This window comes from Diadema antillarum, unplaced genomic scaffold, assembly GCF_040938485.1.
Source record: "Diadema antillarum isolate AM-2024a unplaced genomic scaffold, OU_Dant_1.0 seq00001609_RagTag, whole genome shotgun sequence".
In the NCBI taxonomy this organism is placed as follows: Eukaryota; Metazoa; Echinodermata; class Echinoidea; order Diadematoida; family Diadematidae; genus Diadema; species Diadema antillarum.
Genome location: NW_027272322.1, coordinates 258873 through 284933, shown reverse-complemented (window position 1 = coordinate 284933; position 26061 = coordinate 258873). Strand labels below are relative to the sequence as shown.

Here is a 26061-nt window from a genome sequence, read left to right as displayed (position 1 = left end):
TGGTACATTTAGCATTTCATGTGCACTGTAGAATTAGTGTCTGCACACTGGAAAGGGATTATGAACTCAGTTTGCAAGTCTCTAACTTTTGCATCATCTCATTTTCTGTCAGATGTCTGCGAGTAATTCTGAAGACCGGACATCACCAGCTGCCAAGAAGCGGAGGCTCGAACAAGAGTCTAACAGTATCGACCAGAACTCAGTCAATTCTAACACAGTGAGTAACGTAAAAAAAAAAAAATGTTTTTACCTGTCTACTGATGAAGGTCAGCATCCATTGTGCAAAGTTATGATGAGTGATGCTGTGGAATGGATTTTTGTATGTTTGTGTTTATGTTTGTGTTTGTGTTTGTGTTTGTATGCTTCAAGCTAACGAAAATTTATCCAAGTGATGAAGTTAAATGCATATGTTAGGTTTTCATGAGACTTGTTGCATAAATGGTCCAGTTACAGAGCAGAATTTACCTGCTGAAGAGATATGCAATTTACTTTGTCATGAACTTGGGTACAACTTCTGTCAAGTGTGTTGATAATTATCATATTAGGAATTTCTGTGTGATAATTCAAAACTTGTGACATCCATTTTCTTGCAAAAATGTGCTGCATGATTCCCTTTAGAATGGAAAGTAAGATTTTATCTTTGATTTCTTGTCTGTTGTAGGGTGTCATGGCAAAGAATGGCGGGCAGAGTGAAATTGACGAGGGGCTGTACTCCAGACAGCTGTAAGTATCAAAGTCATTCCATTCCATTCCAGCAGGTCTAGACCTCACCGCGCATTGACTATTGCATTTGTATTCGGCAATAATTGAGATATGATTTTTTTCGTTGTATAGCACATTGTGGGGGAGGTAGAATTTCAGTTGCCCTATAGATGTACATGTACATTGTACTACTCGAAAGTTGATGCAAGTGGCAAAGGAATTTAAACTTCAGTAAAAGTTTTATATTTAATTCTTTTTTTACGTTATATGCATTATTTATGTCACAGTGTTTCAAATGAGAGAGAAGGAAAAAGGATCGAGAAAAGTTGAAAAGCTTAAAAGCACTTTCCTGTGGATTTATAGAGCGCCAGATTTCTGAATCTTGAATGTTAGTCATGATGCCTGCAAAGGCTGGATATAAGTCATGTACTGTTTCTTTGTTAGGTACGTGCTGGGCCATGAGGCCATGAAACGCATGGGCCAGTCCAACGTCCTGATCTCTGGTATGCGTGGTCTCGGAGTGGAGATCGCAAAGAACGTGGTCCTCAGCGGCGTGAAGTCGGTCACCATCCATGATGAGGACGATGTGGTCATTCAAGATCTCGCCTCTCAGGTCAGTCATGAACAGCATTCCGTGATGCACTTCATTTTGTTTTAGGTGTGGAGATACTCACAGGGACAGATTGTTTACAAAATCATGTATGCGTGTCATCCAAAGGCCACACACTCGTCTAAATTGTGACATTGTGAATGTGTACCCCACCTCCATTGCCGTAATAGCCTATTTATTCTCAAATGTTTATCCAAGCTATTGAACACTGTTAGTTACACAGTAAAAGGTTGAATATGCATTTTGTAACTTTTGACCCTTTTTTTTCTATCTGCGTGCCATTTGCACAACTTGTCTCCATTGTATAAGAGAATAGTAGGGCACAGAGACCATGTGACTTTCATTTGATTAGTGGATATCTGTCGTGTGTTACCACCTTTATTGGCTTATCACATGTTGTCTATTGCAGTGGGAATTTACGCATGGAGAGCTCAAGGAACAGATTTTCAATTACAAGTAGATCAAACTTAGATGTACAAGTGTATATGTATGCTTGTGCAATGAGGGGCATGATTTGCTAGAATATACTTGTGTGTTTTTATGCACTTTTTGCGTGAATCATTGATCATGAATGTCTCACTCGTGATCAAGCCTTGCTGCATCAAAGTGTGGACTGTGTTTTGACTTCCGTAGAATATGGTTAACACCATTGATGCAAAAACAAACTTCAATGTTCCTCGCATGCAGGCTGCTCTGTTAACGTGACCAGTCTGCCGTACAGGTTTCAAACATCTCTTGTGTGTGTCTGTCTGCCTTGTTGACATTTGTATGGAATACATGTCGCGATGCTACATTTATGAAGGTATAGGGTATAGATGTACAAATTACACATACCCTTTCATGCCGTGGAGAGTTGCACGCTTGGTCATGAGAGCCTAGCATGAATGTGCATCTCTAATGTCAGAAGGTTGTGATTATTACTTAAAGAAGAAAAAGTAAATATTAGTGAAGATTTGCTGCACCATCTTAATATTTTTCTTTATTTATGGGACTTGTTCCGTAAAAGAGACCTACACTGTAACTCTTATTGAAATTCAAGATGGGTCTTTAACTAAATGGTGTGCCACAAGTCAGTAGAAGTCGAGCCACTTTCTCACACCATTGAAACTTTCAGAGAATGGATAGAAATTTATGTTTGTGTCCTCGGAGGTGACACGACATTTGCTCCTGCGACAGTTGGTCCCGTCTTATTTGGATTAGGGTTAGGATTATGTTTGGCTTAGCGTGCAGAGATATCACGGGAGCAATTTTCGCAGGAGCAAATAGTGGACCATCCTCAGATGCATTGTATGCTAATGCATGATATCATCAGACCCACACCCCAAATGGGAGAAAAACATTTTATTTGACATTAAATTAAGGAGTTATCAGTCCTATACATGCCATTTATGTTGTAAAATAATGATGCTTTTTCAAGGCACTACAAGAGATATTTTTCCTATTTTACCAGAGTGGGCAAAGGAGCAAGGGTCCCATAATTTCAATGGGCAAGTGCCCATGGAGATTACTTGCCCAGTTTTGAGTTCTAGTTGCCACAATCAACAGACAGGGTGGCTTGTTTTCCATATTTAAAGCTCTTTGCTTTCATTCCCTCACAATGAATATAGGAATGAGGAATTTTAAGGAATAAATTTTTTGTACATTAATAGGATTACATGTGTCATAAAATTATCATATTTAATTTATGATAAGTGTAAGTTTTGAATGGCTGATTGCCATTTTCTCTCTCAAGAAGTTGTGTGAAAGCTGATGTATGCACTTGTTGGAAATGAGCAGACATAAATATTTCCAAAGAAGCTACAAGCGATACTGTGTCTCTGGTGGCAAAAGTGAATGGTCACTGAGTGTGCATGTGATGCAAAACATGTTAGGTTTTACATCAACTCAAGCAGAACGTCATTGTTCAACTCTGGATCGGATGTACCAGAAAAGTTGGGCTCCCCTTTCAACAAATCTTGTGAAAATTGAGAATATGCCCTTGATAACCAAGGTGGATTGTGATTGGTCTGTCTTCGTCTGCAGTTCTTCTTCAGAAAGGAGGATGTTGGCAAAAAGCGGGCAGAGGTAACAGAACCGAGGCTGGCCGAACTCAACAGCTATGTTCCCATCACGTCCAGCACAAGACCCCTGAATGAAGAATTCATCAGCAAATTTCAGGTAAGTCAAAGTCTACATTCTTTGTGTGATTGTTGAGTGCATCGATAAGATCTTGCTGTATTTGCACATTTATCATACTACAATGTTGTGACTAAGCTTCTAATCTGAGAGCCGGAGGGATTGTGTTTTATAGAGGGTCTCATCTTGCCTTTTTGTTCTCTCTCTCTGGCTTTGAGTAGATTGTCTTTGATCTGCGTCATGATATTACTTCAAACTTCATTCAAGATTGATCACTCTGGGGAAAAATTCTTCCAAAGTGATTATGCTAAATGCATAGGCATGAATATGTAAGGAAAGCTTAGTATGTGGGGTGTGTAGATTTTCATTGTAATGTCAATTTTTTCTTGTTTCCTTTCTAGGTATTCATTCTTTTGACCGATTTCCATAGTTTGTTTATGACACTCTCTCGCCATGCATGAACCAACCTTCAAACAACATCAACCAATTGTTAAAACTGTGTGACTTTGATATTGTGGAGTGAAACGTATGATAGGTCTGTTCACTTGGTTCTTGCCTTAGAATGCTCTTGTACATTTAATGTCACTGAGATTGAATTGTTGTGGATGCAGTCATTGATAGAAGACGTGTTAATTTGCTGAGAGGAGGGATGGCATGTGTACTAAGGTTAACAAGATGAGGTGCCTTGTTTGCAGCTTTTGAGGATGATCATGAAGATCATAGATGATGCAAACTGTCCCAACTCACCTGTTCCTTCTCCAGGTTGTGGTCCTCACAAGCAGCAGCCTCAAAGCTCAGCTGAATATCGGAGACTTCTGTCACTCCAAGGGCATCCATCTCATTGTCGCCGACACGAGGGGGCTCTTCGGGCAGATCTTCTGCGACTTTGGCGACGCCTTCACGGTGTACGACACAAATGGGGAGGAACCGCTGACCGTCATGGTTTCAGCCATCTCCAAGGTGAGCCCTGGTTTGAAGACAGTGAAAAATCATGTGTGCCAGAACACTCAGAGAGTATGTCACGATGTATCACACCATTGTATTGTTGAACTTTAGGACTGTATAGATTATCACCATTTACACCACTCAAAGGGGATGACTGTCAATCTGTAGTCATTTATTGTGGTAGTGACATATTTTCATCTATATTAGATTATCAAGCTTTTGTGTGGTTGTTTCTTTTTCATGTATGATTCTTTACTTGGGAGAAGGAAAAGAAATTTTGAAAATTATGAATTAGAAAGGAAACATGGGAAGTCCATTTGGCCTTCTGTAATGAGCATTCAATGAGATTATTTTGTGTGATTTACCGGATATCCTGTTACAGGAAGAGGATGCAGTGGTTACGTGTCTTGATGAAAGCCGCCATGGATTCGAGAGTGGGGATTACATCACCTTCTCGGAGGTTCAGGTGAGCGCTACGTTTGTTCCAATTCTGTTGGTAACTTGTGTGTTTTCTATGAAACTTATGCCTGCTTTAGGCACTCGAGTCATCAGTTATATACGCATACAGTTTGAAGAATAGTTAAAGGATGTGTCGCATGATAATGCATTCTTATCTCTCTCACACGAGATAGATGAGTGAAATTTTCTTTATGTCAGCACTGTATAAGGATTGCAACTGATTGAGAAATGCCCTTCATCAACTTAATAAGCACCAATTATTCAGTGTTTGGAATGATGGCCGTAATAAAAATCATAGGTATACATAGGTACTCCTGGAATTCAAAACCCAAACCTCCTAATTGCTGCACAGTCGTCACAAACAAAACAAAACTTGACGGAGGAATTATGAATTTGGGCGATGAAAATTATTGTCACAGTGCATGTCTCGATTCTCTCATGTTCCAGGGGATGACCGAACTGAACAACTGTGCGCCGAGGAAGATCAAGGTCTTGGGACCATACACCTTCAGCATTGGGGACACCAGCACTCTCTCCGACTACGTCAGGGGTGGCATTGTGACCCAAGTTAAGATGCCAGAGAAGGTTGCATTTGTAAGTGTCCCTAAACAAATCTCACATGATCCTTTTCTTGAAAGGATAATATTGATTAAATTTTTATGCGAGGAATTTTTCACCGCTGAAGTAACAAAGTTCCGGAAGATGCAACATTTTCAGTAAATTCTTAAAGTTATCTGTTATTTGTCATTCAAATTTGTGAAAGAAAATGGAAAGAGGATATGGAAGAAGTATACATATTACTTGTGGTTCTTGTTTTGTTTTTTTCTCCCCCCAGAAATCATTACGACAAGCCCTGGACGAGCCAGAGATGGTCATCACAGACTTTGCCAAGTTTGACCGACCTGGGCAGCTCCATCTTGGTTTCCAGGCTTTACACGAATTCAAGGCCAGTCGTGGCTCTCAACCCAGACCACAGAATGCTGTAAGTCACTAGACCAATCATTCATTGAATCACATTTCTATCACTCTTTCAATCTATCTATTGCTCTATCTCTCTATCACTCTATCTATCCATCTATCTATCAGTCTAGCTATCTTTTTATCTATCTATCTGTCTATCACTCTATCTATCTATCTTTCTATCTATCTTTCTATCTATCTGTCTGTCTATCTATCTATCTATCACTCTATCTATCTATCTATCTATCTATCTATCTATCTATCTATCTATCTATCTAGATCTATCTGTCTATTAATCCATCTGTTTATTCAAGACCAGTCATGGCTCTCAACCCAGACCACAAAATGCTGTAGTCTTTGGACCAATAATTCATTGAAATACATCACTCTCTCTCTCTCTCTCTCTTCCTTTCCCTCTTTCTCTACATCTTTCTCTCCTCTTTCCGTCTCTTCACCTCTCTTTCTTTCTCCCTACATATCTATCTTTCTATTTAAATATATCTTATCAATCTCTGTTTTCATACCATTTTGTCACACATTTCCAGTTTTGGCTTTATAACTTATCAAGGTAGTGTTTGGAATGGAGGACTGAATACCAGTGTGACCGCTGTGAACGAGTATAGCTATTTTGCAAGGCATACATGTGACAGGTTTAGTGCACGTGGAAAAGCCGGTAGTGAATCACGTTCTGCTGTTTGTGCATAAAAGTTGGTATCTTACTTCACCGCGTTTCCTTTTAGCTCTTGGCAATCTATAGACATTTCATACCCTCATGGAGAATTCTTGATACATCAATCAAATGCTTGCTTGATTCATTTTTGCGTGACAAGATTCTGCCATAAGGCAGTGATTATGACATGAACTTGTGCATGCACTCGCGTGTGTCAGTGAAAAGTATAAGACATAGGTGATATCCATGCCCAATTGTCAATAAAACTTAGACCTTTTGCTAGACTGTCCCTTCTTCATGGCAACTTCAGTCTTTTTCCCCACACTAGAATTGATTATTTCATCGTAGACGTCAACTTTTAAATCTCTTGCACTATTCTGTAATTGAATTATGTCCTGGTCTCTTTATCATGTAATCAATGAAAGTGACGGAAGAAAATGAGCAAACATATTCATACAAATGCTCAGACTATATAGTCCCATTTTATCCTCTGTGAATACTTTTTCCTCCATGATGATTCACCTTGTAAAGGATGATGCAGCTGCCTTGGTAGCCCTGGCCAAGGATATCAACAGCCGAGCCAAAGAGACGGCCAAGCAGGAAGCTGTGGATGAGAAGCTCCTCACGCAGCTGGCCTTCAATGCCCAGGGTGACCTTTGCCCCATGCAGGCTGTCATTGGAGGCATCACTGCCCAAGAGGTCATGAAGGTGAGGGGTCATTCTACCTTGGTCAATCTTTGTTGTTATTAAATTATATAATACTCTAATTCTTGTCATTTGATGGGTTGTTTGATGTTGATCATTTGTCCCATTTTACTCTTACATCATCATTCATGCAATTGTGGCTCCATTTACCATGCAATCTTGGATCCGTGCGATTCACTCCATTTGCATGCACATCAAGAACCGGCACACTGCGTACGTAAAATGCTTGCGTTTCCAGTGTGCATGCTATCATGTGATCAGGTAAATGGCATCATCCAGTATATATCTTGAACCACTATGCTTGCTGTTTACTACAAGAATTAAATTTTGGAGTAGTTCAATTTCAATTTCAGTTTAATTCACTTAATTATAATCATAAAACCAGAACTATATACAGTGTATAATGTGTCGGGGAGAAAGCCAAAGGCTTGAGACAAATGTGATCTCCTTTGTAGGGTTGAATACATAAAAATATACAAAATACAGATTCAGAGTTAGATTCCAACTACTCAGTGACAGCAACAGATAGTTGATCCCTGTCACTGAAAGACTTGCAGTAGATGATATGGAAGCATCGTTGTATAGTGGATATTTTTGCTATGGATTTGTGATCAGAATGTCAAAGATTAGAATCCTGCCCGTTACTTTCATCGTGGAACAAAATGTTTTACCTACAATATTCCTCATGACAGAGGTGTATAAATGGGTACCTGGCAACGCTGAGGTAATAGTAATGGCAGGTCCTACCAAGAGAGCAGTATTTACATGGAAGATGCTTCTCTGGGTAGATAGGACTACTGTAAAAGTGGATATTTTCTCGTGACTAATTTTTCGCACTTGTGCGGGTAAGAAGAGTTTCACGTGTTTTTAATTCCGCGGAATCAAGACATCCACCACTGGAACATATGGCATGCAAATAATTCGCGTGCTTTTATTTTCGCGCTAGCTTCTGGTTGCGCGAAATGCGCGAAAATTTCAACACTGGAAAATTTCCACTTTTACAGTATATTACTGTGATTATTGTTATATATCTAGGGCTCTGTTCTTGTCATGATATCAGTGTTACCCATCATATTCATCCAAAGCTCATCCATAGCTCTAGGCATGATGTTACTATACTACCCTTTTCCTCTCCGTGTAGGCGTGTAGCGGGAAGTTCCACCCCATCAAGCAGTGGCTCTACTTTGATGCCCTGGAGTGCCTCCCAGAGGATGAGGCTCTGGCACCCAAGGAAGCTGCCTGCCAACCAGTAAGTTTAATCCTTCTTCTGTCATTCTTAAACTTATGAAAAAACAAAACAAAACAACAACAACATTTAACTCGTTGAAGACGAGTCCCGAGAATACTCGGGCAGGTGTCTTTGGGAAATGCGTGTTGTAGCAAAATCAGTCCATACTTGCTGGGTAAAAGTGCCTTTCTTTCTTTTGTCTTTGACTCTGTGTTGTTAGAGATTGGTACAGGTTGAGTGTAGAGGTGCTTTGCCAGAGTTTAGCCGCTACATTAGATTAAAGAAAAAAAGAAGGAAAACAGACATTAAAACTGTGGTGCCATGCAATCTTATCTCCATTGTTGAATTATGCTATAGGAAGACACACTACCATAGAAAGCGTCTTGTCAAATAACCATGAAGATCACTTTCATATGCATGAGTGTCTAGGTTAATCCTCTACGAAAACTCTCTTATCATCTGGCAGAGTTTGTTAACCCTGATGAAGAATGAGAAGCCAAGGTGATTTGCACCAATAGGGTGTATTCAAGAAAAAAGAAAAACAAAACACACACACACAGTGTGGTCAATTTATAATTTGACTGTGCCATGCTGAGGGTTCTGATGTGTTTGTGTATGCTTACAGTGATGTTTCTGTACTGTGAAGCATGACTGAAAGCTGCTTTCAGTCAGATGTAAGAGCTATTTTTGTACCATCTCTCTATTCATATCAGTGAAAGTGATACTGATTGCAATTGCAATTGCCTTTCTATGTCTTGTAAGTTCTTGTGATATGTTTATATCAACTCTCTATGATCTTGAAGTTGATTATGAATTGATAGAATTAAAGGTCGTTTAATATCTGTGCTTTATTGCAGGTCAACAGCCGATACGACAGCCAGATAGCTGTCTTTGGCTCAGAATTCCAGCAAAGAATGATAGCACAAAAATACTTCATTGTGAGTATCAACGTAGTTCTATTGGTGCCTTTGCCATGTTTACAGTCCGATGAAACTACCCGTCAACTTTGTATCATAATCTCCAAGTAACATGCATAATGTAGAAAAAGCCACCTTGTGTATTTATAAGACATGCCTTCATATTGATAATTTACATGTAGAATGACAATTTCATAATGCTGCAGTCCTGCATTGCTACCTTTATAAAGAAAAAGAAATGTGTTCCAGCACTGTGTACCTCCTTGTTTACTATCAAGTGAAATGAAAATGCACTGTTTGCTAGTATGTGGGAAGCTTGCTCTCTCTCTCTGTCTAAGTTGCTTTTCTTTTAGTTTCTGTGTTCATGAAATACTGTATATATCAAATATTTGACGATGTTGTTATTTTCGCGAATTTTGTGAGTCGTTCCGATTCGCTATTTTAAAAACACACGATCCCATTATGAATGTGATCTGCACGCATACATTTCTGTGTTCAATACTGTACTCCACAATCGCGAATTCAACCAGTCATGACATTGTCGGGAAGTCCTGATTCGCGAAAATTTAGACTTACTAAATGTATGGTATATACACCGACAAGAGAAATATTCTGTTAGGGAATGTTCCAAGGTGTTCTGTGACAGTGATTAATCATAAAAACTTATTGTATCTTTGATTCTGTCTGCCTTTGAGGGAGTTAGTTGTAGCAAGGACTAACCATGGTCCTGTGTGACCTGCTTCTTCCTCAGGTCGGAGCAGGAGCCATCGGCTGTGAACTGCTGAAAAACTTTGCCATGCTCGGCCTCGGCAGTGGGCCGAACGGCAACATCTTTGTCACCGACATGGACATCATCGAAAAGTCAAACTTAAACAGACAGTTCCTCTTCAGACCACACGATGTACAGGTAAAGAGAAGCGCAGAGAGATACTTTTGATACATGTACTTCATTGTTCTCAGAGCAAACTTTGACAAATGCCATTTTGAATCTTAAGTGGGGATCTTGCTCATCTACATGTGGCGAACATTTGCAGTTTCATTTATGTGATGTTCTCTTTTGAGAAGGAGAAGTAGGACTTGATAGGAGGATGGAATTAATGAGTTTAGATTAACTTAAATTGACATAAGCAGAGAGAGCAGGTCCAAGGAGGGATTCCAGGTAACCAACCCAGCATGACGGGATGGATTTCTGATACAGTTGTAGCATGTTGTGTTGATTGTTGCAGTGTTGTGCTGTCCTATAGCACATCTCATTACAACAGTCCTGTCAATGTGCAGTACCAGCTTCACCTTGCATATGAAAGTCAAAAGAAGTATTTATGTACCTCAGTCATCAATTATTTCATATTATTTATCAAAAGGAGTAAAGAAAAATTAGAAATGTTGTTGCTATCAGAGTACATAAGCAATCATGACAGGATCATTACGAGGCAGGTTAGTTTTGAGCCATGCTTGTTGAAGATACGAAACTGAAATGTAAAGTGGACTTTCCTCTGTAGTCACAGAGGTAATCACTAGCAGAGAAGTCGTAAAAATGCTGTACCTTGAGGGGTAGCTTTGTCGGGCAAAAGTTTTGAGCAATGTAAGATACTCGAAATGTTTGTCATTTATGAAAACTTGTACAGAGGTCAAAAACTTCTTTCATTTCTGACTGTACTAGTGTGTTTTTGTTTTGTTTTAGTATAACCATAAACTGAAAGGTGAAAAATCATGGTTCATAAAACATATCGCTTCTTTTCACCTTGATGCAGAAACCCAAGTCAGAGACAGCTGCCAAGGCAGCCAAGGAAATGAACCCAGACCTGAACATCACCCATCATCTCAACAGAGTAGGACCAGAGACAGAAAACATCTATGATGACACCTTCTTTGAGGCACTGTCAGGGGTGGCCAATGCTCTGGACAATGTAGACGCACGTAAGTAGTCATGCTTTCGTATCTGCCATGGTGAGCCTGTCAACTTCCAGAAACTGCATTTTTGTGATTTGGTGAAGGTTTTTTTTTCTTCAGTTATTATCAGCTTTACTATTGTGTCTTTCATGTGAGATTTTCTTTTAATTTATGTGTAATCATTCATATTGGTTCCAAATTTCTGTAAGTCTCTTCAAGGCGAAACTTACAACTGATTCTTCTATTGGCAGCACAATTAAAGATTAAAGTTCCTGTTTCACTCTGAAATTAACAAATTCTTGAAGAATTTAATTACGAATTTATGCAGGTTTATAAAATTTAGCTAGTTCTATTTAATCGTGGGCAGTGAAAATCAGAGGTGCTAGGGTAAAGATGGCAAAATATTCATTTTTGCACCAGAATGTTTCCCCAAGAACTACAGCTTAAAGTAGGTAGGAAAGAAGAAACAGTTGGTAGATTTACACAAGAGTGTACTTTCTGTTTCATGGGCAAAAGAGATGAATATGAAGAAAATGTACCACAGCTAGATGTGAATTACATTGAGAAGATATTTCTATACATAAAGAAATGGAAATTTTCGTCATAATAATTAATTATGCTAATATATGCATAAAATCATACATTTTGCTCTATATCAGAAATTAAAGCTCCTAGAATCCTAATTTTTCGTTAAGACATTCTTTGTAACATTCCTAACAATGTACTTGAGAAAAAAATTTGGTATCAAAATCAATTTCTTATGCATTTTCTTGTTTTATGAATCTTGGGCAGTGAAAATCAGAGGTGCTAGGGTAAAGATGGCAAAATATTCATTTTTGCACCAGAATGTTTCCCCAAGAACTACAGCTTAAAGTAGGTAGGAAAGAAGAAACAGTTGGTAGATTTACACAAGAGTGTACTTTCTGTTTCATGGGCAAAAGAGATGAATATGAAGAAAATGTACCGCAGCTAGATGTGGCTTACATTGAGAAGATATGCCATCCTACACCAGTGATTACCAGTAGCTCTTTCTTGGTTTGCATTACAATGCTTGTTGAGGTGGCTGTGACAAGGCAATCTGGTTTTATATTTTGAGTTTCTAATGGACTCCCCAGAAATGCCAGCCAGGTTTTGGAGTGCATTTTGGAGCGATGTACATGTACATATTGTATGATTTGATACAGTGCACTCTTGTTTCAATTAACAGGGTTTTAAAACGATTCTCACTACAATTAAGCAAAAATTCAGGTCCCAAAGTTATCATCAATCTCCATATACTTCACTGTTTGACTATAACGAAATTTTGAAATAATGATTTTAAAAAAAAAAACCCTGCCAGTCCTGAGGACTTTGATGTATATAACAGGAACCAGTTATAATGGGAGTCACCTGTATATGTTTGCCTCAGTTTCTGTCCCAGCTAGGCTTGGATCCCAAGGCTGTCATTTTGAAACTAACCACCAGACGGCTACCTGACTTCCTGACCCCGAGTATCTCTTTCTCTTCATTTTCTCTATCCTCTTACCCGCCCATCCACTGTCAACCCCTCATCCTATCCTTCTCCTTCACCTCATACCCTTTATTTTAATGTTAAATCCTCCCCCCTCCCACCACCCTTTTCCACAGGTATGTACATGGACCGGCGCTGCGTCTACTACCGCAAATCCCTCCTGGAGTCGGGCACACTGGGCACCAAGGGTAACGTCCAGGTGGTCCTGCCCTTCCTCACAGAGTCCTACTCCTCCTCCCAGGACCCGCCCGAGAAGTCCATTCCCATCTGCACCCTCAAGAACTTCCCCAATGCCATCGAGCACACCATCCAGTGGGCCCGCGACATGTTCGAGGGGCTCTTCCGCAACCCCGCCGAGAACGTGGCGCAGTATGTCGGGTGAGTCGAAAGGGCGTGACAGTTGTTAACTGTTGGTGATGTCTTTTCCTCTGCGAGCTTTAAAGGGATCGTATAGTTTTGGTTGGAGACCTAACTTCGGGTTTCTGACCCTTTTTGGTGAAATAATGAGAAACCTCTCACAAAATATGAAAGAGCATGTAACTCCAAGATGAAAATTTGATGAAAATTGGTTTTGAAATTGCCGAGATATCCAAAACAAAGCAGTCTTAATAAAAATGTGGGACCCGCCTTATATTAGGATCGCTTTGTTTTACTTTGTTTTTGGATGTCTTGGCCATTCCAAAAACTGATTACATCTAATAAATTTGGAATTCCTCTTTGATTGGTATACTCTGTATTATTTCATAGGTGGTTTCTTGGTATTTCACAAAAATTTAAAAGCCCAGTCCTCATCTCCATCAATTCTACACCATCACTTTACAAAGCTAGTACTTTTTTTTGCGAAGTTTTGTATGTTAGTATGTTCTTGGACTTTCATATTCATTTCACTGACTTAACTTACTGTTTTTGTTTTTTGTTTTCTTTACAGAGACCCCAAATTCATGGAGAGAACTCTAAAGATGCCTGGTTGTCAGCCAGTAAGTAGAGTGGAATGTTGAAAATAGTGTGAGAATGCTTAAATGTGGCAGTATGCTTTCATATAAGTAATATCTACTTTATGAGCATTCTTGGCATATTTATCATGCTTTCATGATATTTCTAATGCATTTCATAGGCACACAACAACACTTGTTCATTGTAATATGTGTGCATTACATTTTCAGTAGATTTTTTTTCTTCATTTTATTGTATTTTGTCTGATTTAAGTATTGTATGTTGTGTCTTCTTTTTTTTTTTGGGGGGGGGGGGTTCGTAGTCATTCCTCTTTCATGTCTCATAATGTCTTTATTTCAATGTCCTTACTATTTACTCTATGCCTGCCTTCCAAATTTTTCAGTTGACTTTTATTTACCTGAAAAAGGTTGTAATTAGTACTGTATGTCTTCTCTTAGATCTTTTGTTTTGTAATTCTTAAATACACGTCTTTTGTTAGAGCATTCTGTTTTCTGGTATACTGTATAGTGTGTCCATATTTAATCCATTACTTACTGGAAATGAGTGTACCATTTATTATGTTTGTAGTAAATTACTGTCTTTTGGAGGCGAGAAGTAAATAAACTTTTTATGTGTATTCCACAGCTTGAGGTGATAGAGCTGCTAAAGCGAGCCTTGGTGGACGAGAGGCCCAAGAACCTCGATGAGTGTATATCATGGGCCAGGCATCACTTTGAGAGCCAGTACGTCAATCAAATCAAACAGCTTCTCTTCAACTTTCCCTCGGATCAGGTAAAGTCCAAATCTTCTACACATTTCCTCCCCATCTCACTCTGTTTTAACCTATTGTATGTTTGAGTGCCGGATTGTTACAGAAGTCATCGTAGCATCGTACACACCGTCCACAGTCCCTGGCACAAAAAGGGTTAAAAACAGGATATGCATGCTTCATTTGCATTTGTGTTTGCTTTTCTTCTGAATAAGGAGATAGTTGCTTAACTACTTATTGAGAAACAAATGTCTAGGACTACATTCTATGTGGTTCATTGGTATAAACTAGTCACAAATTTATCAATGAATGATATGGCAAATTTGTTAACTCTAATTCTTTTTGCTTGATTTATACAATTTATTCTGTTTTGATTGTATATACCTTTGTTACCACTGATCTTTTACTAGAATGAATAAACAAAACACTCACTAAAGAAACATACAATGCATATGTGTCTCTTCAAACTTGATTGCGTTCATTTGAAGTGTGGTGTGTAATCACTGTTCTGTGTGTATGTGTTTGTGTGTGTTCAATATCTGTAAGACTGTCGGCAAGAGATATTTATAGTTTGTCTGTCAATGTCCAATCCAAGTTCTCCTAATATCTATTCGCAACTTGTCTGACATGTGCTCATTCACAGTCTTCTGAATATTTCTAAAGAGCAGTCAGCAGTGACACAACGGTAGTCTATAAACTTTGTGTACCACATTATAGTGCATTCAAACCGATAATGCAATATTAATTGAGGACTGATGGACTTTTTTTGCACATTTCTGCAGACGACAAGTTCCGGCGCTCCCTTCTGGTCAGGCCCCAAAAGATGCCCACATCCGCTGGAGTTTGACCCCAATAATGTAAGTATTGAAAATGTGCGTGTGTCTCTTCTTCTATCTGGTATTGCTATTACGTCGTGGTGCTCTATTTTGTGGAAGCTGATGTGCATTAGTTGTCTCTTTGAAATATTTTCATGTTTGCTTTTTGTTATTGGACACTATACAATGGATGCTTTCTATTGATGTACATCCTAAACACACTGTTGAGCATTATGATGGCTCTATTTCAGGAATTTTCCAATTATGTCGACATTTTTGAGAATTCTGCTTCACTATTGAGAGCTGAGTATACAAATATCACCGAGCATATAAACTGTTTATTAGATCATGTATTCTAAAACTACTGCATATGGGAAATATCGTATGTATTGAGCCTGGTTACTCTCAGATGTTCATGTTTATGAAGCATTAAGTGTTCCTTTTCAATGCTAATTTTCAATAGCTTCACATTCACACAATAGAGACTCTGGTACTGTGTATCGCCGTGTATTGCTAAACAGAGCCTTTAAATATAAACTGGGAACAGTGTGTGGTATCCCAGCCTTCATCCTCAATATTTTTTACCCTTGAGTCAATTCCTGCAGAGTAGGTACATGTATGTTTGTGCTGTCAGAAGGTGCACACGGATGTCATTCTATTGTGGATCAAAGGAAACCTATGTATTACAGTGCACTCCTGTTATAACAAACTCAGTTATGAAATTCCAGTTACAGCGAAGTAAAATTCAGGACCCAAAATTACCATGTAGATATCTTTATACACTGTATTTATTCAAATATAATGCTCTGGACAATGTAGACGCACGTAAGTAGTCATGCTTTCATATCTGCTGTGATGAACCTGTCGAGTTCCAGAAACGACATTTTTGTGTTTTGGTGAAGTAGTTGTTTTGTTATTATTATTATTATTATTATTATTATTATACACTTTATTTATTCAAATATAATGAAATTTCAATTTAATGAAGGAAAACTGCCGTTCCTGAGGATTTTGTTATATCAGGAGTCACCTGTATTACCCGCAGAGACTCTTGAGGATACCAAAACCAAGCATAAGTAAAAGTCACCATGATTCATGATCCAAACTGCTGTGCTTTATTTCTACATGGCAGAACATGAAAAGAAAGGGGGGGGGGGGGGGGGAAAACATTGTGATCATAGATGTCTAGCCTCAAAGATGACATTTCATCAAAACAAAAACAAAAAAAAGGAAAATAAATGTTCTTTGACATGCTTATCCACAGGAAATGCATTTAAGCTATGTGCTAACAGCCAGTAACCTTCTAGCAGAGGTGTACGGAATTCCACAGTGCAGAGAGGAGAGTTACATCCGCAAAGTGTTGCAGACGATCCACGTTCCAGTATTCACACCCAAGGCTGGTGAGTACACTCAAACGTTGCCATGACAACAAGAAAGGTACCCGTCTTCCTAGGTGGGGAGGGGACATCCATCTTGCCTGATATAACCTAGTGTATTATACAAACATATTGAAAGACTTCTGAAATGGGACAAGAGGGAAGCGTTTTTAGCTCACCTGAGCCAAAGGCTCAAGTGAGCTATTGCGATCGCCCTTCGTCCGGCGTCCGTCGTGCGTCGTCCGTCGTCCGTCGTCCGTCGTCCGTCGTCCGTCGTCCGTCGTCCGTCGTCCGTCGTGCGTCGTGCGTAAACTTTTTACATTTTCATCTTCTTCTTGAAAACCCCAAGACCGATTTTCATCAAACTTGGCAGGTAGCATCCCTAGGGGGTTAGGAACTCAATTTGTTAAAATGGGCACCATGCCCCACCCAGGGGGCCCCCAGGGGGGCCCAAACCCCCCAAAATTAAGGAATCTGTAAAAATCTTCTTCTCTAGAACCAGAAGTGATAGAGCTAAGTTAATACTATGAGTTAGTACATTGATGACTGTAGTTTCAAGTTTGTTCATGGCAAAATTAGGGGTGCCCCCCTTGGGACCCAGGGGAGGGGGGTGGGGAGGGGTTCTAATGGGGCCTAAATTGTACATTTTCATCTTCTTCTTGAGAACCCCATTACCCATTTTCACCAAACTTGGCAGGTAGCATCCCTAGGGGGTTAGGAACTCAATTTGTTAAAATGGGCACCATGCCCCACCCAGTGGGCCCGCAGGGGGCCCAAACGCCCCAAACTTAAGGAATCTGTAAAAATCTTCTTCTCCAGAACCAGAAGTGATAGAGCTAAGTTAATACTATGAGTTTGTACATTGATGACTGTAGTTTCAAGTTTGTTCATGGCAGAATCAGGGGTGCCCCCCTTGGGACCCAGGGGAGGGGGGTGAGGAGGGGTCCTAATGGGGCCTAAATTGTACATTTTTATCTTCTTCTTGAGAACCCCATGACCCATTTTCACCAAACTTGGCAGGTAGCATCCCTAGGGAGTTAGGATTTCAATTTCTTAAAATGGGCACCATTCCCCACCCAGGGGGCCCCCAGGGGGGCCCCAAACCCCCAAAATGAAGGAATCTTTAAAAATCTTCTCTAGAATCAGAAGTTATAGAGGTAAGATAATACTATGAGTGAGTACATTAATGACTGTATTTTCAAGTTTGTTCATAGGAGATCAAGGGGTGCCCCTCTTGGGGACAGGGGGGGGGGGGGGGGGGGGTTGGTTGGGAAGGTCCAAATGGGGACCTGAATTGTACATTTTCATCTTCTTCCTGAAAACCTCATGATGTATTTTCATCAAACTTGGCAGGTAGCATCCCTAGGGGGTCAGGATCTCAATATATAAAAATGGGCACCATGCCCCACCCAGAGGGCCCCAGGGGGCCCCAATCCCCCCCCCCCCAAATTAAGGAATCTTAAAAAATTTGGGCCCTTATTGTACAGTTTCATCTTCTACTTGAGAATGCCTGGTCAAATTTTGGTAGAGCTGTGAATAATTTAGATTAGTGACTGCGTGAAAGGTGAACTTGCGATACTCAGGTGAGCGCTAGACCCGCGGGTCTCTTGTTATATGTGTACCAATTTTTCAAGTTATCAAACTACCTTTTCGCATAACATCAGCAGTCATTGATCAAAACATTTCACAGTGCCAGCCCCCAATTCATGACCTCAAGAGAAAGTGCACATATATTGCTGTGCATAGGTTTGACTTGAAGTGATAAGTTAATGTTGACAGAAATTACTTTACACAGCTTCTTAACCCTAATCAGGCCGGGCTTTTTTTGCTATGTTAAAGTCGGATGATCGTAGCCCCTAATGGTACGTTATTTCGTAAACTCCCGAACGAGCGAAGTTTGTGCATGCAATTGCGCAATGCCAGACTACAGTGCTACATCCATAAACGTGTGGGGCAATGCTGCCACTGAGACACGTGTGTGTGTGTGTACGCATCATACACAAACATTGTGACCGCGAGCTGCGTTGATTGGAGGAGAGAGGCCAGAAGACGCGTGGCTCTTTTGGCCTCTCTTCATGTGCATGCGCACTGTGAGTGTGCGTCCATTCGGAAGCTCGCGTGGCTCGGAGAGCCATTTTAGGTCAGGTGATTTTGAGATCCAGTGTTGTTCGCTGACCCATTGAGCCAACGCTATTCTCATTCGGTGTCACGATATTAATCTAGAAGGGGGGAGGCAGCGTGTTGCGTTCGTCTCCATGCCGCACAAGCCACTCGCCACAATTGTAAGGCTTTAAAACCGGAGGGGGGCGGATTCCGCCCCCATCCCCGTCCCCGTCCCCCATCTTTACAATACATGCAACAAAGTGATGGTCATATTGTGCAGATGGACACTGAATGACTCCTTCGAGCTTGCCCCCTCATAGCTGTTCATGTTTCTCGTCCTCCATCTTTTAGGTGTGAAGATTGCAGTAACCGATGCGGAGGCCCAGGCAGCGTCTGATTCGCAGGCTGATGAGACGCGTCTCAACGACATCCTGGCCACTCTCCCCTCGCCCGAACAGCTAAAGCAGGGGGTCAACATCACACCACTAGACTTTGAAAAGGTGTGTTTTTTGTTTGCGTGTGTTGGTAATCTTAACATTTCGTAGGCGCCAAGGCACATTTTTTCATCTGTATGCAGTAATTCATCAAAAATAGATTAGCAAGCTCACTTGGGGGTTTGCAATGTGCCTCAGTCCTACAAGATAATCTCTATTCATGGCCAATTAGTTTCCACACATCCATGCCAATTGGCTAAAAAAGCACTTAGGTGTGTGTGTCAATTAGCATACAAAACACAGTAAAATTTAACAAATTATAAGAGGGTTTCCTGAATGTTATTGGATTTTTATTTTTCCTGAGAAGTCTTTGCCAACAAAAGAACAGTTACAAAACAGAAGTATATATTTTTCTTGGTGATAGCAGAAGTATTGTTATCAGTTAAAAGTCTTATTAATAATGAAGTATTTGTCTAAAATTGTTGATAACTTGCATCGGTTGTGATGACTTTGCCTTTGGCTGCCGTCTCCCTCAGGATGACGACACAAACCTCCACATGGACTTCATCGTGGCAGCGTCCAACTTGCGGGCGGAGAACTACGAGATCCCTCCTGCCGACAAGCACAAGGTGAGAGCGCCATCTACTGGCAGTGTTCAGTGTTATCACAAGGAGCAAAGTTTTCTGTCAGGATTGGGGGGGCATGTTAAGGCATTGTGAAAATATAGGACGAGTCGATTTTATTTTTGTCAAGACACGTTTTCAGAGACATTGATGAACTGATATGGTGAATATATTTGTGAAGATGAACATGAACATCGCACGGATCTTGGGTGTCACCACTGTCTCCCATTGGTGTAGTCGTTCCAAGTGTTCTGTGCAAGATCAAGTTTTGGAGACTTTGCTGAGGGGGCATCTCTGCCTGTAGCCTTCTCTCCATTCCCTTCAAGACATTTTTTGTTGTGTATTTTGTAATGAGTACTGGCTTCGTGATGTTGTTATTTTCATGTCTGTGCATAGGCTTGCTATTCCTGGTTGTACAAGTTCATTCAAAACTCTAGTTCTGTAGAGAATTAGTCTCACTGCAGTCTTTTAGTGTGACACTCACTTCTTGTAATATGATATGATATGAAAGAAAAAATGCGTTTGGAGTTATATGGCTCTTGTGGAAAATGGAAGAAACAAAATGTGAGTATAAGAAGCACCTATTTTCAAATCAAGCTTGTAAGCAGTACTATTAGAGATATTAAATTCCCATTGCAGTACAAAGTTAAGAATGACAAAGTAGAAATCAAAGCTACATATTGTATTCATTATGGTGCATGTCATTGCTCAAGTATGATTTGCTTACATTGTCCTACCCACCAGACTAAGAAGATTGCTGGTAAGATCATCCCAGCCATCGCCACGACAACCTCTGTGGTCGCTGGCCTGGTGTGTCTGGAGCTCATCAAGATGGTGAACGGCAACAAGAAGATCGAGTCGTACAAGAATGGCTTCGTCAACCTCGCCCTTCCCTTTTTCGGCTTCTCGGAACCACTCCCACCATCCAAGCAAAAAGTGAGTTGGCTTGTTCAAATTTGCCCTCTTCTAGACCATAGTTACATGGATATTTGCAGTGAACATGCCTAGTGAAAAAGCAAAGAAAAATTATTTGAATTCAGAATGCACATCAGGATCGATCATTGAGAAACCTCACATTTCACTTTAAGTAGACAAATAAATTGGAAAATTAAGCCCACAGCTAGATAATTCACTATGCAGTATTGATTCCTAATTCTTTTTCATCTTCATAGAATGTCGTCATTTTTTTCCTTGTGTCTTGTATAACACCAAAAAATGTAGAAGGCATGCTTATGAGACGATGCGCCCAGAAGTGAATGACTGTTTATGTAATATGTCACATAATTTTTGTCATATGTCAGGGAAAGCTCATATCGGATTTTCTGTGCAATCTTGATACCACTAAACCTCACCAAGAAGAATTCCCATCATAACTTCATCCTCAATCCTTGCATGAGTATGACCACCCAAGGTTAAAGAATGCTAGTACCTCACCTAATTAGTGGTCAGATTATAAGATTTTGAAGTCAGTTGCAGTGCTCTTAAATTGCCGTAGGCAATGAATAGAACATTGACCTTAGTGACAGAGGAAGAGTAAAATTCTACCTGTGTTTGAACGTTTCATCTCTGCTGTCTCTCAGATGTTGATTTTAGATCAATGTCTGTGTCTGCCCCACTGCGTACGAATCTCGTCTGCTGTCGATTTCCAAGATTATGATTACAGCTCACTACACCAAAATGTGGTATAGTCAGAAGAAGTTTGGTTCGTAACAAGACGGATCAATTTCCAGTTGCTCCTGTTTTCCGTGTGCACTCGCAGTACTCCAACGCAATTTCCATAATGTTCCCATTCTTACCCCCACACACTCGCGCAGTACTACGACACGGAGTTCTCGCTGTGGGACCGCTTCGAGGTCAACATGGCGGACAACGGCGGCAATGAGATGTCCCTGAGCGAGTTCCTGAGCCACTTCAAGAACAACCACAAGCTGGAGATCACCATGCTGTCCCAGGGTGTCTGCATGCTCTACTCGTTCTTCATGCCGCAGACCAAGCTCAAGGAAAGAATGCCACTCAAGTAAGCTGCTCCATCTTCCACTCGTAGTTCTTGGTCTCTCTATTTTTAGCTCACCTGAGCTTAAAGGGATAGTATTGTTTTGGTTGAGAATCTCTGGTATCAGGGTTCTAACTTTTTGGTGGGATATTGAGAAAGCTCTTATGAGATATAAAAGAGCATGTAATTCTGCGAGGAATTCAACATTTATTTGATGAAAATTGGTTTGAAAATGGCCAAAAATTGCTGGTATATGGTGAGAACTTACACTCACGATTTTCCAAAATGGCCAAGATATCCCAAGCTCTGTAACATTCCATAAGTGGTTTCTTGGTATCTAGCAAAAACTCAAAAGCTCAATCTTCATCCCCACCAATACTATACAATGCCATCCCTTTAAAGCCACTATTTACCATTTGCAGATGAAAACAAAAAATGCAGCTTTAGTGCTCAACACATTCTAAAATATGAGTCAGGGATAGAAACAAATCAATGTAAAAATATTAATCAGTGTGATCAGTGTTAAGTATTGTTAATTATACAAAATATGAACAATAGTTGTATGAAAATCCTTTCTAGAATAACTGTCAACAGTTAGGGTTTATTTAGAAAATTGCAGTGATATCTACCTATATTTGTGGCTTTATTGCAATATTGTTATATAGTAGGGTGTTTTGTGATACAACTGAAATGTACATAGGCATCAGGTGTGATAACTCGAACATTGTTGCAATCACTGCTCCCAATGGTAAACAGTGGCTTTAACACTCAAGTGGCGTTTGTCATGCACCATCCATCATTTGTCTTGCGTTAACTTTTTATATTTTGAGCTTCTTGAAAACCGCTTGACCAGTTTTCACCAAACTTGGCAGGTAGCATCCATAGGGGCATAGGATCTTGATACGTTCAAATGGGCACCCTGCCCATATTTGTCGCCAGACTTGGCAGGCATTATCACTAGATTTTATTTTCACATCAAGTTCTAAAATATCGGCACATTGCTATTACTTGAACCACTATGTTCGCCAAGATACGCTGCAGACCAGTCCTGCTACTTATTGCAAACATGGATATGTGAAACCGGGGCAAGAGATTTTTTTCGTTCTTTTTTCTTTTTGATCATTGAAATACATTAATTTTGCTTCAACCACCAGCGACCCATGAAAGTATGAGGAAGATTGGTTAGAGATAACAGAGGAGAACTGTTGCTGTCTTTTGAAACCATAAACTCTGGCTCTCCTACATTGTGAGAAATGACTAACATGTCACTCCACTCAGTCACTAACATTCCGCCATATTTGCTTCTTTCGTCCTGCAGGATGTCGGAGGTCGTCACCAAGGTGTCGAAAAAGAAAATCCCCAAGCATGTCAAGAGTCTGGTCTTCGAGCTGTGCTGTAACGATGACAAGGAGGAGGATGTCGAGGTTCCCTACGTGCGCTACACCTTCCGCTGAATCCCCCCCTCTCCCCCTCCCCAGTACCCTCCCCTTGTCCCTTTCCCATTACCCTCCCCTTGTCCCCTTCCCATTACCCTCCCCTTGTCCCCTTCCCATTACCCTCCCCTTGTCCCCTTCCCATTACCCTCCCCTTGTCCCCTTCCCCCTTTCCTTTTGGCCACCACCATCCTTACTGAGCACTCTTAAGGAATGTATGTCAATGTAGATAGATGTATGTGCTAATGTAAGGCTGTAAATTTTTTCCTGATCAACAAGTTGCATCAGTTAACGAGTGCTTTGTATGATATAATGCAGTTGTCTAAATGTATTGCATGTCATGACAGGAAGCCAAGCAATTGCTTTTGTGGAGCTTCACAAAAGACCAAGCTGAAAATTTCAAGGCTTTTTTCCTTCTTCTTCTTCTTCTTCTTCTTCATTAAACTTTAAGCTATTTAATATACAGTTGTCAGTTATTCTTCCTTCTAATCCATAAGCTAATTTGTGTCCTGAAAAGATGACGGTCTTTTCCATGATGACATTAATAAATGGCATACAATTTTGGTAGCACTGATGCAGTTTATCATTGATAACTGATGTGATCATAAGTGAAAGAGGGCAGAACCGTACTTATTCATCTGTTAAGTCTTGCATTGTGAACAAGCCACATGTGGTGTGCTGTTTCACTGGTATGAACTGACATATTGAATGTCTATTCATTTACTATTATTTATGTGCTTTCCAATGTCCTTTGTATGAAAATCATCTGTCCGTACAGCTCTCCATTGCTAAGAATAACAAAGTTGTTCAAATTCAACTAATTTTTATATCTATAAGCAAGGGGTATGCTTTTCTCACTCACTCTCCTCAAACACAACTGTTTGTTGTTGTTTTTTGCGCAAAAGGAATTTGTCATTGAATATCGGGTATATTCTGTCAACTAAAGAGCTGAAACTGCAATACATGTATGCCTGGTGAAAGTTTGTTGATGTTTTGCTAACAAGCTCTAATCAACTAGAGGTAATATTTTCAGGTCTAACATGGAAATGGGTCCTCTGCCATTCACTCAAGAGGAGACCGAAAAATGGCCTATTCAAGACTGGAGCCGATTTATCATAAATCAGTAAAGATTTACTCGGTGAATGTTGTCCTGTTGTCGACTAATAGTAAATTTTTGTTGTGTCCATTGGATATCGTCCGTTGGTGTTTGTGAAAAATTGTGTGTGTGGCAGATTGAATGCTTGTCAGTTCTTGAAAATTTACTTTAAAGATTTGTGAAAAGACTCTCGTCTCCTAGTCGATGAAAACATTGGTTGTAAGTTCACTGCAGTTTCCCCTACCAGACCATATCACTTAAAGGGCAGGATCACAAAGTTTACATGCATATTCTTACATGGTCATCCGAGAAGTAGAGAGATTAAGCATCCAAGAAAGTATGTAGATCTGACATATGTGAAGCATTTGCCACAGTCAAGCCACAGTAATATTGTGGGGGATTTCGACATGTTCTTGGTTTTAATGAATTGAGGAAAATGATGTTTTTGAAACAGTGGCAGATCCAAGCGTAGGTGCACCACCCACCCCCTAAAACAACAGAAATAAAAAAGGAAAAAATGGGGGCACTTGCCCCCCTTTAATTTTGTAAAGGCGCCTCCCCTTTACGGATTTCCTGGATCCCCCCCCCCCCCCCCCCCTGTTGAGATGAGAGCATATACATTCTTGTTTCTTTGCAATTGTGGACTCTCCAAGAAAGAGATTTAAAGCAAGCTTAACAGCTGTGGTGTATTTGTAGAACACACAACCGTGAATATGCTTGGGCGTTCTGTTACCACCGTGTTCGTTAAACCACATGAGTAATCATTCTGGCCATGTCTCCTTACTGTACTGTTATGGAGCATTATTCTTGTCACAGTTCAGTGTTGGAAAAATTTACATGTGATCACATGGTTGATCAGGTGACAGATGTCCTCTTGGGTGAAACATGCTTATGTTGATAGACTAACCTAAACAAATGGCACTGTAGTTACGCATTATTACTTCTAGCGCTAGTGGTCTTTTGGCATTCAAGGAATTGTGCCCCCATTAATATTCAGTAGTCCATCCCTTATTGGTGTTCAGTAGTCTACCTGTGAGGCTCTATGGCTAACAGAATCCTGTATGCATATTGGAATGTCTTGCAGAAAAATTTGGTGAACTTGCTGATGCAAATCACAAAGTCGAGGCCTTGTTGAATAAACAACTAGGAGTTGAATGCCTACAAATAAAGATGTGGAGATTCGTATGTGGTGCATACAATTTCTGTTTGTAGTTATCGCAGCTATGTCTGATACTTGAAGCAAAGGAAAATAAAGAATGCTCTTTTGGTACATGTGCAAAATGAGTCCTATTTGCATGACCATCCTTTGACTTGTCTCTCATGATGATGTCATAATCAGTTTGTAAATGTGAAGCCTTGCTCCGAGCAAAGTGTTTTGTGACTGTGCATTATAGGATTGTATGTGCCGGCCATATCATTTCATAGTGATCATTTGATCGTGTGGCAGTGATTTGAGCTGTGTGTGGTGCTGGGCCATGTCATGTACCAGTATATATATTGCTCTGTTGCCCTTAATTAGCTGTGGTGGTTACTTTGTAGAACAAGAGCTTTTTCAACCAGAAGCATGTATCTTTGGCTGGCCAGTGGGGTTCCCTCGTCGGAGTGTGTGGTCCTGTGTATTTCACAGGAAGTATGCATGGGGTTAAATCTCTTTTACCTGCAAATGATGACATTGCTCCACTAGCAATGAAATGCTTAGCATGCACGGTGGTGGGTCCTTTTGATGTCTTCAGTTGAGCCAGATTTTCCCCAAGACATATATGTCAAACTTGGCT

At 40.2% G+C, this 26061-nt stretch overlaps 1 protein-coding gene across 1 annotated transcript in view; it reads left to right on the top strand.

The window, feature by feature from the left end:
• LOC139711100 (ubiquitin-like modifier-activating enzyme 1) overlaps positions 1-23211 on the top strand; it is a 29438-nt gene extending 6227 nt beyond the window's left edge. The window contains exons 2-24 of the mRNA XM_071623015.1: positions 113-217; positions 662-723; positions 1147-1315; positions 3335-3469; positions 4190-4387; positions 4755-4838; positions 5279-5425; positions 5667-5813; positions 6993-7169; positions 8308-8415; positions 9252-9332; positions 10063-10218; positions 11063-11228; positions 12828-13089; positions 13640-13688; positions 14290-14436; positions 15196-15270; positions 16493-16628; positions 19059-19207; positions 19678-19770; positions 20509-20700; positions 21579-21781; positions 23076-23211. Coding sequence (XP_071479116.1) covers positions 113-217; positions 662-723; positions 1147-1315; positions 3335-3469; positions 4190-4387; positions 4755-4838; positions 5279-5425; positions 5667-5813; positions 6993-7169; positions 8308-8415; positions 9252-9332; positions 10063-10218; positions 11063-11228; positions 12828-13089; positions 13640-13688; positions 14290-14436; positions 15196-15270; positions 16493-16628; positions 19059-19207; positions 19678-19770; positions 20509-20700; positions 21579-21781; positions 23076-23211 — 3177 coding nt within the window. The remainder of the gene's footprint in view (positions 1-112; positions 218-661; positions 724-1146; positions 1316-3334; positions 3470-4189; positions 4388-4754; positions 4839-5278; positions 5426-5666; positions 5814-6992; positions 7170-8307; positions 8416-9251; positions 9333-10062; positions 10219-11062; positions 11229-12827; positions 13090-13639; positions 13689-14289; positions 14437-15195; positions 15271-16492; positions 16629-19058; positions 19208-19677; positions 19771-20508; positions 20701-21578; positions 21782-23075) is intronic.
• The last annotated feature ends 2850 nt before the right edge of the window (positions 23212-26061 follow it).